This window comes from Sturnira hondurensis, unplaced genomic scaffold (genome assembly GCF_014824575.4).
Source record: "Sturnira hondurensis isolate 20B ecotype Veracruz unplaced genomic scaffold, ASM1482457v3 Scaffold0010128, whole genome shotgun sequence".
Taxonomy (NCBI): Eukaryota; Metazoa; Chordata; class Mammalia; order Chiroptera; family Phyllostomidae; genus Sturnira; species Sturnira hondurensis.
The window spans coordinates 7820153-7839162 of NW_028082759.1; the positions used below are offsets into that span (position 1 = coordinate 7820153).

Below are 19010 nucleotides of genomic sequence, written 5' to 3' on the forward strand. Positions count from 1 at the left end.
TATGTTTTACTATGGGTACCCAAAGTTACTATCTAGCAATCAGGATGGACATATCACCTTTTACTTCATTGCCTGTAAAGTCACAAACAAGTAATATACACTCCAGTGAATTCAAGGTTTAATTCCTTTGAACAGATTCTTTGGTATATGTGGTACGCCCAATAAGTGAGCAACTCTGTCACCTGCCAGATGAGCAAGAATTTTTCTAAAAGAGAAAACTTCCAGAACCATTGCATTTTAGATCAGAAAGAGATTTTAGGAAACATAAAACAGTCTTTCTTGAAGTATGTTTGTTCATCAAACATAAAAGTCAGAAATACACGGAGCCCACCTCAGACTTAGGAGTCTACACTTTCACAAACGAATAATCCAATCCAAACCTTTCATTTTATGGATGAGAGAAACAAACTCCTAAGATGCAAAGAGAGCCCTCTCAAGTGAGACCCCGTAGTTGATAGGACTCTTCCCATTTTTTAAAAAAGGTAAACAACAACCTATAAAGTTGAGATTTGAGAGAAAAATAGAAAACACATCCTCTGTTTAGAGAGACAGCTGAAGGGCCACACAGAAGAACATGTTGTTCCCCTGTGTCATCATTAGCTCATACGCCCCACCTGGCCACAAATGAGTACGGCGCCCAAGAACTGCTAACATGAAAGTCTTAACCTTCCCCTTCTGAGGTTATCGGTTTTCAGCTACTCTGTTTTCCGTCTCTATGTTTCCAAGGTGGCTCTTTCGGGCTTGATTTTAGAAGCATAATTATAACTCTGGTTTCAAACTTCTGGACTATGTAATCAAACACAGGCTGGTCATAGTGGAAAATAACCAGTTCTTAGCTCTGCCAACATCGACAAAGAACATGGTTGGATCCCAATTCAACCCAATGGCATGTCTTTAGCGTGGGAGCGTTCCCCCCAAATGCCCCCCCCAAACCAGGTCCATGTGGCTGGGGGGAATGTAGACAGTCAAAGGGGTTGAAAGCCAGCCTCTCCAGCAGCACTTTTTTTTCTTTTGATCCAGTGAAATCATTTAAAGGAGATGTGGATCCTACTCTAGGAGACAGTTTTCTTTTTAACTTCAGTGCAATTCATTGTTAGATGGAGAAAGAGCAAGTTAAGAAAAAAATGTCTAGTATGAAAAATGACCTACAAAGTGTCTAGTTTTTCTGCTTGGTGGAAATACCCAATGGATTATTTATTTGTTTAGATTCATGCTGTTCTTGAATCCAAATGGCAACCTCATCAGAATAACATCTGCTCCAGAGTTGCTCCAGGAATATCAACCCTGTGTACAGACTGGGTATTTAAAGCTGCAAATGAGGGGGGTGGGTAGGGCTGGGAATATAAAACAGAAAACTGTACTTGAATAAGAATTAAATTAACAAAAAAGAAAAAAGCTGCAAATGACTTTATATTTTTATAGTAACTTGGAGAGGAGAATGCAGATGTTATCTCTTATTATCAGAGTTTTCTTTTTATGATAGGATTTGATCCTTTTATTTTTTCTTGGAAGAAGGTTCTCCAGCCCTAATCAAGGCCTCAGGTGACTGCAGTCCCCACCACATCTTGGTTATAGTCAGAGCCAGAACCACCCAGAAACACAGCTCCTAAAAGATTTAATCTTAGTGCCAAAATAAATCCTCTGTCTAGTGCACCCCCAGAGTTGTACTTTATCTATTTCTTTTTTTCCTGGAAATTCAGGAATGTGCATAATACAATTAACAACAGCATCTGCAAACTGATAGAATGATTTTAAAGAAATTCTGTTAACCCTGTAAAATCAAACTGTTTTGTTTCCCAGCCAGACCTTGCAATAAATGAAAATCCATCCCTTGGGTTTGTGTTTGAACTATCATAACAGTTACTAGAGATACATCAAGGGGAGAAGGCAAGTGGATGCCAATGTTTCTTTTTTCTGGAATATTCTCTAATTCTTGGAGCATCAAGATGGAAACCCAGGTCGGCTTGGACTAGAGGTCACTTTAGAAGGCTCCACTCACAACCCAAGAGTATTTTTTCCACACGCAACGTCATGGCCCTCTCAATGAAAACAACGTTTACAAACCCAGACCCCAGCTGTCATTTCACCTGCATCGTCCCCTGAGCGATCTAGCTTTTGACGTGGTTCTGAGCCAACAGATCACGCAAGCAGCCGCGCAGCTCAGCATCAGCTGGGCTCGGGGCGCGGCGGCCCCTCCTCGCAGTGGTTTCTCCTGCAGCTCCCCTGGGCTCGGCGGCGGGTAGTGCAGCCCGCCCAGCGCGGCTCGCCCCTCTCCTCTGGGTGGACCCTGCGCACGGGCGGACACTCATTCCACCCGGGAAGGTGAGACGCGAGCACGCTGGTGAGGAACTTGCCGCCCTAGCGCAGCCCGGCCAGCTCAGTCCCGGGGCCAGGCAGACAAAAGAGGCCGCCCGCGCGGAAAGGCACGGGCGATGGCCGGGCGGAGAGGCCGGGCGCTGCTGGCGCTGTGCGGGGCACTGGTCGCCTGCGCGTGGCTGCTGGGAGCCGAAGCCCAGGAGCCCGGGGCGCCCGCGGCGGGCATGAGGCGGCGCCGGCGGCTGCAGCAGGAAGACGGCATCTCCTTCGAGTACCACCGCTACCCGGAGCTGCGCGAGGCGCTGGTGTCCGTGTGGCTGCAGTGCACCGCCGTCAGCCGGATCTACACGGTGGGGCGCAGCTTCGAGGGCCGGGAGCTCCTGGTCATCGAGCTGTCCGACAACCCTGGTGTCCACGAGCCTGGTAAGCGCGCTGTCCATCCCTCGAGAGCCGCAGACGGTTGGACTGGTGTCGGTGGAGGTGCGAGGGGAAGGTGGGCCCAGTGGTGCCAGTGGAAAAGGGCGTCTGGGGTGGAAGGTGGGAGTTAGGGGGAGGGATGGAGATGAAGATGAACCTGACCGAGAGCGTTGTGGTTTGCCGGGTTCCAGTCTCCGCGGTTCTCCCTCCCTCCCTCCCCAGCCTTGCCAAGCCCTGCCCCAGTCGTTAGGCCACCTTTTGGTGAGCTTAGGCCAGAGAGCCTAGAGGGATGGGGGTAGGAGCACGTAGCAAGCAAATCTATGCTTTCATCAGCCCAGCGGTCACTCTCACTTTGCTGTATCAAAGAACCGAGGGAATAACAGAATCCTCAGCAAGGAGGTTGACCTCCCTTGCATACAGGGGTAGAAAGAGAGCCAAGGTGCAGAAGGCGGGGACTTAGAGGGACCAGGAAAAGCCATTTATCATTTGCTGCCTAATTTCCAGAGCACCAGCTTTATTGGATCTTCAGGCTCTGCATAGCCATCTCTACCTGTACGTGTGTATTAGGCGCACGAGCACTGTGGATGCGCAGGAAATGTTAAGGAAATTAGCAACATTGGGCGGCGCAGACCCCATAGGCCCTCCTCCAAGGGTGGGAAAGTGGCTTCTGACAGGCATTCGGATTTTGAAACTGAACTCCTTGCCCTTTGCAGAAACTGGAAATCAGTACTTTAAAGGACGGTATAAAGGGTATGAAGGGCTGCAAGGATGGTGTGGGAGGACTGGTGAAAGGACACCAGGGACCTCAGTTCAGAAGGATTTGGTCATTGAAAAATGGATGACTAGGCCCTGGCTGGTGTAGCTCAGTGGATTGAGTTCGGGCCGGTGAACCAGAGTATCGGGGTTCGATTCCCAGTCCAGGGCACATGCCTGGGTTGCAGGCCAGTTCCCAGCAGGGGACGCATGAGAGGCAACCATACATGAATATTCCTCTCCCTCTCTCCTTCCCTTCCCGTCTAAAAATAAATAAATAAAATCCTAAAAAAATTGAAAGAAAAATGGATGACTAGAAAGTAGGAATTATGTTTACAGAATGCCGAATATTGAAATTTACCAATTCCAAGGTGGCTCACAGAGGGTAGATGTTTTACGAAGCCCCTGCTTTTGAAATAGGGCAACTGTCTTAACTATTTTCACCTAGGAGTGTTTTGTTTGAGATAACATTTGTGATTAAGCTAGTGGGAAATGATATTTAGCTTGACAAATTCATTTACTTGACTAAAACTTTGATGAAGTTGCCCAGGTATCGAGTTTGTTAGTGTTCTTCATCTAAATTCTTTTTCTGGATTAAAATAAAATGTAGCTTGTCCCAGCCAGGTGGCTTAGTTGGTTGGAGTGTTGTCCCGGACACTGAAAGGTTGAGGGTTCCATCCCCTGATCAGGCCACATACCTAACGTTGTGGGTTTGATTCCTGGTCAGGGTGCATGTAGGAAGCAACCAATCAGTGTTTTTCTTTCTCTCTCAAATCAATCACCATATCCTTGGTGGAGGATTAAAAAATAAACAAATAAATGTAAAAATGTAGCTAATGAGTAAGGATTTCATTAGCACAATAGAGGAACCTCTCGGAAAACAAAACAGACACATGTAAAGCCTTGCCAGGAGAGCTGGCCAGTGAGAGGTTTGCTTGGTTTGATTCGCGGGTTATGCAGAGACGGTGTTTGTTGAGACCACCAGCTCTCTTCCCCAGCAGAAAGAGGCGATCATCAGACTTGTGTGGTACCAGGCTGTGGTCTGAACTTGAACTTATCTCCTGAAAAAAGATTCGTTCTTTTAGATATTCTGCATTGGAATTCAACAAAAGGGAAAGAAAATTCCATTTTGAATTGATCAGCAGGGAATATCCGTGCTTACTCTGTTATGACACCATGGGAATTGGCTTCATTCTTCACTAGCTAAACGCAGAGTCTCAGTTTTCGTTTTTTATCACTTTGGAGGCCTGCAAAAATCTGTTGGAGGAGGGTTGCGGCCATCAGCCGTCCTCGGGAGAACTGGGAATAGTCTTGACCCCAGTCTCATTGCCTCATGTATCATGATTCTGGGCCCCAAAGGCGGGACAGGCGTGAAGCCTGAGCTGAGATTGAGTCTTTGCACTCTGACTGGCCTCTTGGCTGATTCTAGGTGCTCAGATGTGTTTCCATTAGATGTGATAACCTGCCAGGGCTCATCATATTCCCCATTTTTCTTTATATGTATATTTTATACTTTTAAAATACTTCTGTACATAGGGACTCACGTGCTCAAACCCAAGCATTTGCCCTCCTAGGCATGCGTATTCGTCTTTGCAATACTCATAAAAGGAACCTTCTTCATTTATGTCAAAGCAATGGATTCCATATTCCCAGACCACTCCTCCCAGAGTTAAACATGAGTTAAGATTAGGTTGTTTAAAACACTAACTCTTTGATGTGTACTTTGAGATGGCTCTTGGGGAGTGATTTATAACTAAAATGCTATCTTAGAAACATTCTTTAGAGCATATATTTTTCTCTCTCAAAGGCTGGAATGATTATTTTGGACTCGTTCCTCCCCAAATCTGTTAAAATTTACAATGTATGAATGCCAATGTGCCTTTGCCAAATATTGTGATGGAACACTTAATACTGGCAAAATTTCCACATAACAAATGAACACAAAAGAAGTGGGGATTTTGGTTATTTTATATGGCTTCCTTTCATGCCAGATCAGAATGTATTAGTGGAACGTGCTCACAATTGAGCAGCATTCTGCAATGAATGGCTGTGGATGTTCGATTCTGGAGGAGGGTGTAGATGTACCACATGTGGTCCAGGGTTATTTTTAGGCCTCAGTGAGTCAGTGCGGCTCTTGCCAGAAATAATGTACTTGATTGACTTGTGACTGGCTAATGGAAGAGGAGAAATTGGGCTGGCTCCTCACATCCTATCCTAGGCTAAGATAAAAGAGGCAGCGCTCTATGGAAAGGGATTGGAGGGGTGGGAAAGGAATCACCTGCCCGCACCTCCCTTATTGGCAGAGCAGAAGGGTGAGATCCCTGCCTTCACAGACACTTGCTTGGGAAAGATACTTTGGACAAATGCAAAAATAGCCCATGTGGGGTCGACACATCACCCAGCTTTTCCCAAAGTGTATTTAATGGGACATTCGTTCAGCTTGGTTTGATAAATTAGCTATACAAAGACAAACAGGTTTGTGCGTTGGAGGACTTACCAGAACCCTTCATATGACGGTGTATGTTTCGGATCTCCAGGTGAGATGTGTATTAGATGGTATTTCCCTGCCTTGTTTCACCATGGAAACTCTTTGATTTTTGGAAGGAGCTTATCTCGGAATTGGCTTGAGAAATACGGCCTCAGCCCATTATCATTCACTATATTATGAAGGAGTAATTTGCTAATTCTCTAGCAGAGGGATGTATACAAGGAGTTCTTCGGGGTGCAACACATATGTTTTCCATTTTTGCCCATTAAGCGCCAGCGTAGTGATTTATGCAGAGTGAGCTCTTAAGATATGCTTATTGAATTAAGAACCTGATTCTGAGGCAGTGAGACACATAATTTTGACTAGAAAGATTAACGTAACAAATGCCATCCCATTCTTTTATCAAGTGGCTTCATGCTTTAACTTCTAGTAACCTCTTTTTCTTGTCTATAAAATAGGGATACTTAAAAAACTCGTACCTCCCAGGGTCGCTGGGAGGCCAAAGTAGTAGCGTATATAGAAAAGAATTGAGTGAAGTTGCTTGCGTCTAGTTATGAAGATGAGCTAATTTGTTAAAAATCTTTCTTCACTTTCAGCCAGTCTGGAAAGCGTGCTCCACTGGCCTTGCGCTCATTTGGGGCCGGCCTGTGTGGCCCCGCTGCCACCTGCAACTGGCTCCCTATCACGGTGGCATTGCACGGGCCCAGCTGGTAGCCCCGAAGGCCTCTTCCCCTCTCATCGCTGCCTCCTTGTTCACAAACGTTTGCCCTCTATTGATTTTTAAAATGCAGATCATTTTCGCTTTTATTCAGTTTGACATCTTCTTTTGCTTTATTCAATAGGAACAGTGAACGTGTTTGTCATTGTTTGAGCATGTCTTTATGGTTGTTTCTTCAGGTTATTAAGTAAATCTAGGGCAATTCCAACATTTCCTTTGGCAAGACTAACTTATTTTCCTGAAGAGTTTGATGAAACTACTCAGGACCCGACTAATTTATTCTTTTCCATACTCGGTGTAACTGAAAGATCTCCGAAACCGTCTTTGGCAGCCCCGCCCATTTTCTCACCCCCGCGGGATTCCTTTCTTTGTTCTTCCACAGTTCCCTGAAGAGTTGTAGTGTAAAGGTTTACCGTATATGCTTTGATGTCAGGGAATCCAAGTTCAAATCTTTTCTCTTCCTACTTGTAACTAAGTGTTCTTGGGCAAGTCACGTCACTCGGAAGTCCCAGACTCATTGCCTATGAAATGACAATAATGTGATGATTAAATAAAGTAGGAAATATAAAGTTCTCAATTCAATATGTGTCAACAATTATTATTGCCTTTATTGTGGCATTTTTTCATTGTTGGTCTAAGTGTTCCTTTGGTGGACCACGAGAGCGTCTTCTGGCTAGGGGTTGTCTTTGGTTCAAACTGTCTAGCACTATGCTTAGGACATAGTGGCCCCTCAGTGAATGTTTCTAGAATACATAAAATTTCTCAAATCAGCAGAAACATGCATCACAAAACAAAGCCATGTTGGAAGTCAGTGTTGACTTTTATGTATGTTAGCATGACAGAAGTGTGAAACAGAAAGCATAGAGAATATTTTTCTTATGTCTGTCCCGAGATTAATGCGGTGCATCCTGTTGGCATAATGGAGGGTTCCCTCCACGCTGGTCTCTCCGAGTCTCAGTGGAGGCCTTGTGTTTGCCGTCTGTTACAGCTGCACTAGCAGGAGGCTCTTTTCCTCTTGAGACATTTTAGGAAGTCAGACTGCTTTTTAAAGGTTAAGCCCAAGTTCTGAAGATATTAAATAAAACCAAAGATAATCGGTGAAAGTTCACTTTGTAACATTTTCGACCTTTTAAACATCTGCATGAGTCCTTAGCATTACGAACTAAGACCCGAGTGCTCTTTGAACACGGACGTCTGCCACCTGCAGGTTTTCACTCCCCTCTCCTTCAGGCAGTGGCATTCAAGTCAGACGCTTGTACAACGTGCCAGTGTACCGGGGGCCCATCTAAAAGGTGGCTGATGGGTCAAGCAAGCTCCAATTTGAAACATGTTTAAATTTGCTCTTTCCTTCCCTTCTCCTTAATTACTGAGTTGCTGCCAGTCCATTGCTCTGTGAATGTTTCTCTTTCTTTAAAAATCCAGGATATGGCATTTTGCAGGCAACCCAGCAGGCAGCTCTTTCTCATAAACTGTGGCCTCGAAGAAGAGCCCATTTGTGTTACCAGTACCTTTTATTATATTCACACGGTTTACCTACATCCTTGTCTGTCTCCAGTTTGTAGTTTTTGAAGGATAAGGTGTCTTATATACGTGTTACTGGGTTGATTCTTAAAAAGAAATGAGTTAATTATATACACTCTGGAACAACTTTCTACTGCCAGTAAATATTTTGTTTTCTTTTTCAAATGTCTGTTTACTATAAAATCACTGCTGAGCATTGTTCCTGTACTGAGGCTTTGAAAGGCCATAACTCAAAATGTCAAGAGTTTGGAGTAAGGACAGGTTCATTGCTCAAGAAGGCACCAGCAGCCCTGGCTGGTGTAGCTCAGTGGATTGAGCGCAGGCCTGCGAACCACAAGATGGAGGTTTGATTCCCAGTCAGGGCACATGCCTGGGTTGCAGGCCAGTTCCCAGCAGTGGACTCACGAGAGGCAACCATACATTGATGTTTCTCTCCCTCTTTCCTTCCCTTACCCTCTGAAGATAAATAAATAAAATCTTAAAAAAAAAAAAGAAGGCACCAGCAGTGAAGATGAGAGACTTAGGGTGTCACAAACCCGTCTTGCTCACTGGGCTAGTTAAGGGTTTTAAGAGGGAACAGGTAGGGGCACTTTTGAATTGGAGGATCTTGGAACTTGGCCATTTATGATAAGGGGTGTCCACACTGGATCTTCCTGGAAAATGGACTGTTCACTTTGAAAGGGTTTCGGGGTTCAAGTTCTGGTTATGTCCTGGTTTCCTCTGTGTGTGTGTGTGTGTGTGTGTGAGAGAGAGAGAGAGAGAGAGAGAAAGAGACTATGGTTTCTGGTGCAGCTGGAGGTCCAAGTTCCCTCCTCCGTGCATCCTTCACCTGGGTGACTTGTAGTTTTGGTCTGCTGTCTCTGGAAAACATCTCAGTATCTCATTAAATAGAATAGGACTGTTTTGAGCTGATTTTACAGTTACAATAATAATAATATCCTTTATTTTTAAGACATTTGATTTCAAACAAAGAGTGATTATTTTAAAAATGGATGCAGACTACTTACTTTTAAAATGAGACTAAATATAACCTTTACTAGGTTGCTAAAAAATCCCTGGTTCTCCTGTGGTTACGCATATCAAGGTAATTGGGAAAAAACAACAATTAGCTCATGTATTTTCATATGCAGGCTGCTACTGATGTTCAGATCCAAAGTGATGCTGTGTGATTGGGCCCACCCAGTCTCGCTTCCCATATAGCCTAAGTGTTCCAAACCGGAAAATCTCTCCTTACTGTGCAGCTGCTTTTCACTTCCATTGCCTAATTTTTTTTTCCCAAGAAATGTTTTGTTTCTAGAGTTCCATTCAACAACTTGCACAAATCATAAACTTTGGTCATGAGTTCAGGATAGTAAGACTTCGCTGTGAAGGTTGGACTGTCACTTCCCTGACCAATGAGTGGCCTGAACACCTTTTTTTCACCCTTTTTTACCTGATCAGTAATTTTACAACAGCCTTTTCTTATGACCATCAAAACCTGCTGCATGGTATTCTACGCTAAAATCCATTTTCCAATACGAGAAGACAATGTCAGTTTTTGTCCATATAGCTACTACTTGCAATTTAATTTATGGAATATTTAATGAATATCCACTATGTAAATGGCCTTTTACTTTGTCAGTCACTCCTTTAGGCAGAGGCTTTGCTTCTATTGAAACAAATGCACTCATTTGTTTCCTGCGTTGGGTGCACTCTTTCATGCATGTTGACCTTAACTGGCACACCGTATAACCGGTGGGCACCATACTTGATTCTGGAAAATGTGTGTTCCAGGGTTGAAAGTTTCCTCGGGCCATTATTGATGCAGCATAAAGACAACACCTACAGGGGAAGCTACTGGAAATGCAGCTTGCCATCCCATGTTGCAAACTAAAATGTGATTGTTGTCCTTTCTGTGTTTCCGATACAGTGTTGAACAACTGATTTTAAAGTACAACAGTCCTATTGAAAAAGTTTAATTTGTCTCAGGTTGTGACATTGTTCAGCACCAGGGTTATTTTTTTAAGTTTATTGGTGCAAACCAGTCTTATTCATTGTGGGAACTCAGTAAACATTAAGCCAAATTCCCCATGTAACCAGCATCATGGGATTTAAGTTAACACACTTTTGGAAACTGCATTAACTTTACAAAGTCAAAAGGACCTTTATAAGCACTCACACAATGGGAAATTCACTTGTTACGTGTATTTTCTCAGCTCTCAAGTTCAGTTTTTGGATAATGTTAAAGCAATAGAAAATATAGACAGGAAATTCTCGTGTGAATATTGTATAGATATATAGTGAATATACTGTATAGATGAATAGACTAACATACTATGTAGACATATGGGTTTTATGTAGGCCTTGGTGATGGCAAGATAAGGATCAGTGAAACAGTAATTTTAAATTTAAATTTCAGATTGGTGTATGTATTTATAGATTTCATTCACATCTATAAAATAGCCTTCATTTCTCTTGCTTTACTTCTATGTCCAGCTATTGTTAGCAATGGACCGGTTTTCTGTTTTATCTAAGTGGCTTACTCTTAAAAAAATCATTCTCCAAAAGTTTTTTCTTTCAGGAAGTTTTCTTGAGCTATTATTACCCTCTCCCACCACATTCAGGTATCCTACCAGGGCTTTACATGCTTGGCTGAACTTGCCTTTACTTTGGTTTTTCTTCTCTTTTGTGGATATTAAAATAAGACAGTAGTCATCTGAATATCAATTGGAAGCCTTTGTCTGATAACTTTGGGTAGTAAACACACAGGGAGGTATAGAGGTTCATTTACCATCAACCTCTCCATCTCTATATAAATTACCCTTAGGTTTGTCCCAAATTAATAGCTTTTCCATACCTATCAAAGATGAGGAATTGGATATTATTTATCTTTATGGGGACTTAAAGATGCAGGAAGAGTCTGCCTATTGTTGAAAAGAAGTATTTAAAAGAAAAATTAGGAATGTAGATTTTTTTTGTGTTTTAAAAATTTATCACAATGATTTTAATTCCCTGTAAAATGCACATAAATTGTTCTTATTTGTGCACTAGGAAAAATTTTAAATATGTTAAGAATTGTTACACTATAAAAAAAGGTAACGAGTTTAGTTTTTAAGAGGTTTAAAAAAGTTGGTTTCTCACTCAAGTATAATTGGCCTTTTTAAAGAGGTTTCATGGAGGTGTGGAAGGCACACTTTGGTCCCACCCGCACAGCCTCCGTTTATCAGGAGGAGGCCGTGTGCTCTCAGCTGCACAGAGGAGCCCCTTTCCTGGTTTCCCGGCTTCCGTGTCCTTCCATGTCCCTCTGCCTTTTATCTCCTACAGAAGTCAGAGTGGTGAGATGAGGCTCTGAAAACACAGTTGTCAACTCAGTTACAAGTTAATAGTTTAAAGCATTGCTTGTGCTGAAGTCTTCTTTGTCTCTAGAGGACCACCTGTCCTGCTAATTGCTATTTTATTTTATTTATTGAGTTTACGAAGGTGACATTGGGTAATAACATAATACAGGTTTCGGGTGTGTGGGTCTATATACGCCATCTGTATATTGTATTGTGTGTTCGCCACCCCAAGTCAAGCCTCTTTCTGTCACCATTTGTCCCTGCTTTACCCTACCCTACCTCCCCCCACCCCCTTTCTCTCTGGTAATCACCGTACTGTTGTCTGTCTCTATGAAGATTTTTGTTTTTTGTTTTGCTTAATCCCTTCACCTTTTTCACCCATTCCCCAAACCCCTCCCCTAACAGTTGTCTATCTGTTCTCTGTATCTGTATGTCTGTTTCTACTTCATTAGTTTATTTTGTTCATTAGATTCCACGCACAAGTGAAATCATATGGTATTATACTTGTTTTCCTCTGACCGGCTTTTTTCACTTAGCATAGTACTCTCCAGGTCCATTTATGCTGTAGCAAAAGGTAAGATTTCCTTCTTTTTCATGGTTAGGTAGTATCTACTGTGTAAGAGGACCACAGCTTTTTTAGCCACTCATATAATGGTGGACACTTGGGATGCTTCCACATCTTGGCTGTTGTAAATAATGCTGCCATGAATATAGGGGCGCATATTTTCTTTTGATTTAGTGTTTTGGGTTCCTTCAGATATATTCCAAGAAAAGAAATTGCTGGGTCATAAGGCTGTTCCAATTCTTTTTTTTTTAGGTGACTGTGCTGCTTTCCATAGTGGCTGCACCAATCTGCATTTCTACCAGTCGTGCAAAAGGGTCCCCCGCCCCGCAGCCTCACCAACACCTGTTGTTTGTTGATTTGTTGATAATAGCCCTTCTGACAGATGTGAGATGATGGCTCATGGTGGTTTTCATTTGCATTTCTCTGATGGTTAGTGACCTTGAGCATCTTTTCATATGTCTGTTGGCCATCTGTATGCCCTCTTTGAAGAAGTGTCTACTCAGGTTCTATGCCCATTTTAAATTGGATTGTGTGTGTTTTCTGTGTGCTTATGTTGAGTTTTATAAGTTATTTATAAATATTGGATATTAATCCCATGTCAGATGTATCATTGGTGACTATGTTCTCCCATTCGGTGGGTTGTCTTTTCATTTTGTTGGTGGTCTTCTTTGCTGTGCGAATGCTCACATGCCCACCTTGAGTACGTTAATGTTGCCTATCTGTCAAAATTGGTAGGCTGCATGGTGAGGGTAACTGTAAGCCTTGCACTAGCAGTGAAAACCATAACTTATGTGATAATTATTTTAAATATTTTTGAGACCTCATTTTTATTACTTCTGGACTTCTGCACATGCCTTTTATAGTTGATTTAGATTGCTGGATAGATGTGAGTTGGGGGCATCTTATACTGTTGTAATAAACATTTTTCCCTTCTCTTTTGACTCCATTCCAATCGGCACAAACTTCATCTTTAAAAAATTACATGGGATTGTCAGGAACACCAAGTGGTTTTTTTGACTAGTTTTAAACCTCTTACTGTTGCTGCTGTTGTCAACGTGGACATGGAGGCCGAACCATTGGTTGTTACAATTCTGTGAGCCGTGTGTACAGGGAGAGGGAATGAATGACAGTGTGTTTCTTGAATGAATGTACATATGGGTGAGTTTGGCTGGTGGTATTTCCTCCACAGTTCATAGAATAAAGGTCATGTGTTCACTGACTCTCTGAAGACAGTAGCAGAAGCAAAACACTCATATCTGTGCCAACATTTCCAAGGGTCCAAGAAGGTCCTCGTTTATAGAACATTCCGTATTTTCCATGATGTTCTCAGCTCTCAGACCAAGGTAATAAGAACACTTTATAAGAAAAAAAGGGCCTGCTAGCACCTCACAGGTATATATCTCTCAGCTGAACAAACTACTAAGAAGTCTATAGATATTTCCTTCACTAGGCATTTGGAAGCACCAGGTAGAAATGCTATGAAACAAGTTCATGTTTGAAAATCAAATTCTGAGTAGTAGGGAGCAGCAAAAGAAGTACTTTCATTAATGTATGTATTGTTATACTCATAGCTCTAATGAACTCATTTAAAATAACAACCGGTGCCTGCTATGTGGGTGACATTCTGAAAAATTGAAGAGATACTTATAAAAAAGGAGCAACACACAATAGTATTTTACCAAATACTTAATATGGAGGTATTGCCTCAAATTCTGCAGGGAGCCGAGAGAGAGGCCATCAGAGGAGGGCTTTGGGAAGGAAGCCGGGCAGGAGCAGGACTGCAAGGGTGGGTCACATCTGGAAAGTAAAAGAGAGGGCTTCATTCTCCATCGTAGGATGTCATTCATGCTTGTGTTTTTTCCTTCACTGTCCCCAACAGTGATGGCGTGTAAATATTCAATAAGAGTTGTGACATAACTACATTCCATTAACTTATGAAATTCCCACCTTGTTAGAGAGCATGTCATTTTTAGGGTGGTGTTGTTTCCTGTTGATTTCACTCATCATCTAGAGAATAAAACTATTCGGGAGGATAAAGCTATTTGGGATAGAGATTCTGCTAACATTCTCCTTATGTGTAAGTTAAACATAGACTATAACATGATTACAGTTTGTCAAATAAGTATAAATATAATTACATGAAGCATTAATCATATAGTATTATTATCTTATATATCATATAATTATATTAAGCATATAATAGATACTACATTGTAATAAGCAACAACTGATTACTAATACTCTCTCCCTTTCCTGGGTGTATTTTTGAATACTTTCTAGTAATTCATATAGTAAAAAGAAGTTAGTTTGATTTTGTTAGGCCAACTTCCCAGAGTTAAATATTGCTCAATTAGTGTTCTCTATGACCATGCATTTAAAAGACTATGTCTCACAATACGATAACAACAAAAGTAAGAACAACAACAAAAGTAAGAAGAACAACTGAAAAGCAACGCAGCCTGACCTACTGAAGGAGAATTCAGTGAAACCTATGGCTTTTCTCCTTGCATCGGCAGCCATTTCTGAGCCCGTCTCCAGCTGCATTTGGCTCACGCTGTAGTAATGATCATGCAGTTTGTCAGATGCTTTGGGGAGAGAAATGCGCTATGCAGAAATATTTAGCATTTAACTAATTTTTCCAATTATAGATTTTTGATTAGGGGAAATTTATTTTGAATTACCCCTAGTGTTAAACACAATCTTCATTAGCGTTACTTAGAACTGTGAAACATTAAAATTATAGATTTATTTCTGAGCTGGAAAGAACACTTTCATTTAAGAAGGATTCGATTGAATTGAGCTCCAGAGAGAGATTAAACACCCTGCCCAGGGTGGTATAACCTGGGAGTCTCATTTCCTGCTGTACGGTTAGGCTTTCTCTTTAGAATGTCTCCTTTAACAATGTATAGCGATGGGGGAATAAACCTAACTATTTCCTGTGTGGCCACTGATAGTCGTGAACTACTTACATGGACTGAGTCTGTGAGGGAGTTCACAGGAGTGCAATGTACTGATGTGTTTCCAATTCCTTAGGGCAGGGTTTCCAGACCATATGGTATAAATGGGCATGGGTGTGCCGGGGGTGGGTGAACCGGGCCTGGGGTGGTGTGAGAGAGTGTAGGGCGGCAAAAAAAAAATCAGGAAAGGACTGAAATAATCCACTTTAGCATACTGTAAGTATATATAGAAGATATTCTTTTTTCTTGGCAGTAGAAACCATTCTCTAGGAAGAAGCCAGCTTTTGTTGGAAGGCGGCTCTGATGAACCCTTTTGAAGCTTGGGCTGAGTGAAAAGGAGAGGAACGTTTGCAGGGGCTGTGTGGAGTCAGAAGAGAGAAAGGCTCAGTGGCCAGTGGTTCAAGAGGAACTCAGGGAATAAGAGAAATGTGGGATGGGGATGGCAGGAGGCTCTTTGTGGAGCAGAGTACTTTGGGAAGTGGGATGATGTGCCTACTCTTGTTTCAAGTTAGCACCGGCAAAGCCAGAGATTGTCCAAGGAAGGACAGTTATATACAACTGACAACACAGAGATGAGAACTTGTTAACAAAGGCCGCTGTTCACTCTACTGTAGCGCTTCCTAGAACACGTGAGGGCGGTGTTGTGGGAATGTGAGGCAGACGTCTCCCACCCACTGACCATTTACAGTAAAGCCTTAGGTCCCTGGGCTGTTTTCTGAATTCAGATCCTGGTCCCAGGAGGGCGTAAACACTGGGACAGAGCCTCTGGGAGGGTGATGCGGTTTTTATGGCCAACTCAAGGATTGTGTGAACCGTGCAGAATGAATCATGTGTTGCTGGAAGTTAGGGGTGCAGAATATAAATAACTGACACTGGGTAAGGTTTTCTTTTCAAAAGCAGTACTTGTGCTGACTTTTTTATGGTCTACATTAAATTCTAACATGAACAAAGTTATTTATGCTAAAGAGGGTTACATATTTGTTGAGAATTTTTCTAAACCAACATTCAGCACCCAGTTTCTTAAAAGTATTTTATCTCCATATGTGTGAATATTTATTTTATAAAGCATGTTATAGTAGTATTACATTATATTGCCTATGTAATAAATAGCCATGTTAAAGAGAATAAATATGTGTAGGAACTATACCTGGAATAAAGCACTCCCTTAAATTATTATACAGGCAATAGTGGTATAACCTGGGAGTCTCATTTCGGGCTGTACGGTTAGGCTTTCTCTTTAGAATGTCTCCTTTAACAATGTATAGAGATGGGGGAATAAGCATAACTGTTTATTGTGTGGCCACTGATAGTCATGAACTACTTACATGGAATATGCAGAATTAATATATTTTAATTCTTACAATACACGTTATTGTAAGAATTAAAAAAATATATGTGAAATATATGTGGGTGAAATTTTTGTTTTGTTTTGCCTTTGAGAAACTCTACCAAGATGATTAGATGAAAATTTCTGTTGGCAAGCAAAAAAAAAAAGCCAAAATCTTCAGGCTGATGTTTGAGTGAGAGGATGTGTGCTCATGAGGAGGAAATAGACTAAGTATACAATGAAAACACCGTGATAATTTTACTGTGAATGCAGGGTAAAATTACTTTCATTGTCATATAATTTCAGGTGAAAGTATTTGGTTGAATTATTCCGATAATTGCTTTAATTTCCCATTGGATCTGTGTGTAGGCGTGACTGTTGGGCGTTAATGGTGGGGAGGGAGTCCGGAGCCTAAGCAAGGGCAGGATCAGGAAGACGGGGTGGGTGAGGGGTCTACTTGCGTCAGGGTGAGTGAATAATACTGGTATTGATTTGAGTTTTATTAGCTGCCATTTCTTTGCCAGTTTAATAAAACATGACTTTTTAGGGTAGTTTTCCAGGTTCTCTTCTTTGGGTTAGAATACAAAGAAAAGAATACAGACTAAGTTCCATCTTATTTCTGCTTTCCGTTAAGTTATCTACTCAGCTTAGAAGCCACATGGACAGCTCAGAATAAAACTGGAAATTGTAAATGCTGCGTATTCCACATAGTTCAAAGGTATTATGTGTTATTTCACATATAGAAATGGTACAAGAATCTCGGAAAATGTTTTTCAAACCTCAGAGAATGCCAGCTGGGGACACGCAGGGCCTGTGGATGCCTGAAGTAGTTCGGAAGGAGAATGACTAAAAAACAGCCTTATGGAGAAAGGGTTGTGACAACCTGGCCTCACATGTATGAGCCAGGGGACTGGCCTAATTCTAATATGAAGAAGAGTGTTTCTATGTCTTAAGGGAATAAAAAACTAGATCGATTTTCATTCTGTCCTTTATTCTAAGAACATGGGTACTTTTTCTCCCTACACAAAGAACGTTTTTTCCCCTTCTTACAAGAAAGAGGTGGCCCAGCGATGGCCCATTTACTTTTCCCTCTTTTCCCCACTCCCTTCATACAAGCCGTCAGGTGTTGGAAATATTCAGATCAGGAGACAATAAAGATGCTAAAGATGGTTAAAAATCAGTTAAGACAGACCCCGAAACATAACATTTAAAATAAAAGAAGTAAAATAAACTTGAAAACATTAAACACAGTATAAGGTAGAAAATAAAGTTTGAAGGTGAAATAATGAGGATGAGCAAAAGTATCAAAATGTTGTGAAAAAATAGGATTTTTTGCTCATATTTACATAATGCGTAATGTATGCCAAACACTGTTTGAAGGCTTAACTCATATAATTCTCAACCCCTGTGTGGTTGGTACTGTTATTATCCTCATTCTACAAACTGGGAAACTGAAGCCCAAGAGATACGTGATTCGTTTATTGTTACAGACTTGTAAGTGGCAAAACCAAGATCAGAATATATCTACATTATTAAGTAAATACCCCACATCAGTACATTAGACACACATCTGCATCTTCCCTTCCTCCTCCTGAGACTAGCTCCTCTCTTTTTGCCTTCCTCCTCCTTTTTTGAAGAGATTCTCCTCCTTGCCATGTGGTTTGAGTGGGAGCTGCTGCTGTGCTCTTACTAGACGTCCTCTCTCCTTGCTTCCGAAGTAAGCGTTCTTTCAGCCCCACCACCATGTCTCGGTCAACCTACATCAAAAGGTTATCTAGGATTCTCTGCATTTTCATCAGTTAAACAACATCATCTCCCTTGGGGCAAATGATCATTTCAGCTTAAAAATGGAGCTGTATTAACAATAAGATTAATTGTTATCTTGCATTCATATTAGATAACTTAGAGGCTAGTAACAATGAGAATATAATTCTGGTCTTTTCCCATTATTGGTTTCCTTGATTAAGCTCTTTAATCAGATATAACTTTAATAACAGACTGAGAAGAGTATGCACCAGTGGCCCTGGTCAGTGTGGCTCAGTTGGTTGGAGCATTGTCCCTTGAAGGGACAATTCCCAGGTTCCATTTCACAGGTTCCATCCCCAGTCAGGGCACTTGCCTAGGTTTCAGTTTCATTCCCTGGTTGGGGCACTTATGAGAGGCAACTGATCGATGTTTCTCTCTGGCATTGATGTTTCTCTCCCAATATCCCTCTCCCTCCCTTTCTCTAAAAAAAAAGCATGCACCAGTAAAAATTTCCAAAGACATTGACGTTTGTTATCATATTTAGGATTCTTAGCTTACAAGTGCATGCAGGTACACATATATACTCACTTGAAATGACATTTGATTATTTAGGATATCAAGAAATTTAGAAATGGAGTGTACACAAATATTTTTAAATGGAAGGGCAAATGGCTTTTCATAGGTAGACCTGATCTGAGGTGAGTGAAAAGATCTATGCAGGTTTTAGCCAAAGTTTTGATCATTATACCTTGGAGGGCACTGGAGTGTTAAGATGAGTGGCTCATTTTGCTTGAAAATACAATATTTTTTTCTGAAGTAGGTGTTGCTATGGTGACAGACTGGCTTAGCAACTGAAGACTAATTTCATTGGTTGAGTGTCTGCAG

The 19010-nt window shown here is 41.6% G+C and overlaps 1 protein-coding gene across 1 annotated transcript in view; it reads left to right on the plus strand.

Moving 5' to 3' along the window:
• Positions 1-2211: 2211 nt before the first annotated feature.
• The window catches only part of CPE (carboxypeptidase E), a 68874-nt gene continuing 52075 nt past the window's right edge, over positions 2212-19010 (plus strand). The window contains exon 1 of the mRNA XM_037058343.1: positions 2212-2739. Within this exon, the coding sequence (XP_036914238.1) occupies positions 2433-2739 (307 nt within the window). The 5' untranslated portion in view covers positions 2212-2432. The remainder of the gene's footprint in view (positions 2740-19010) is intronic.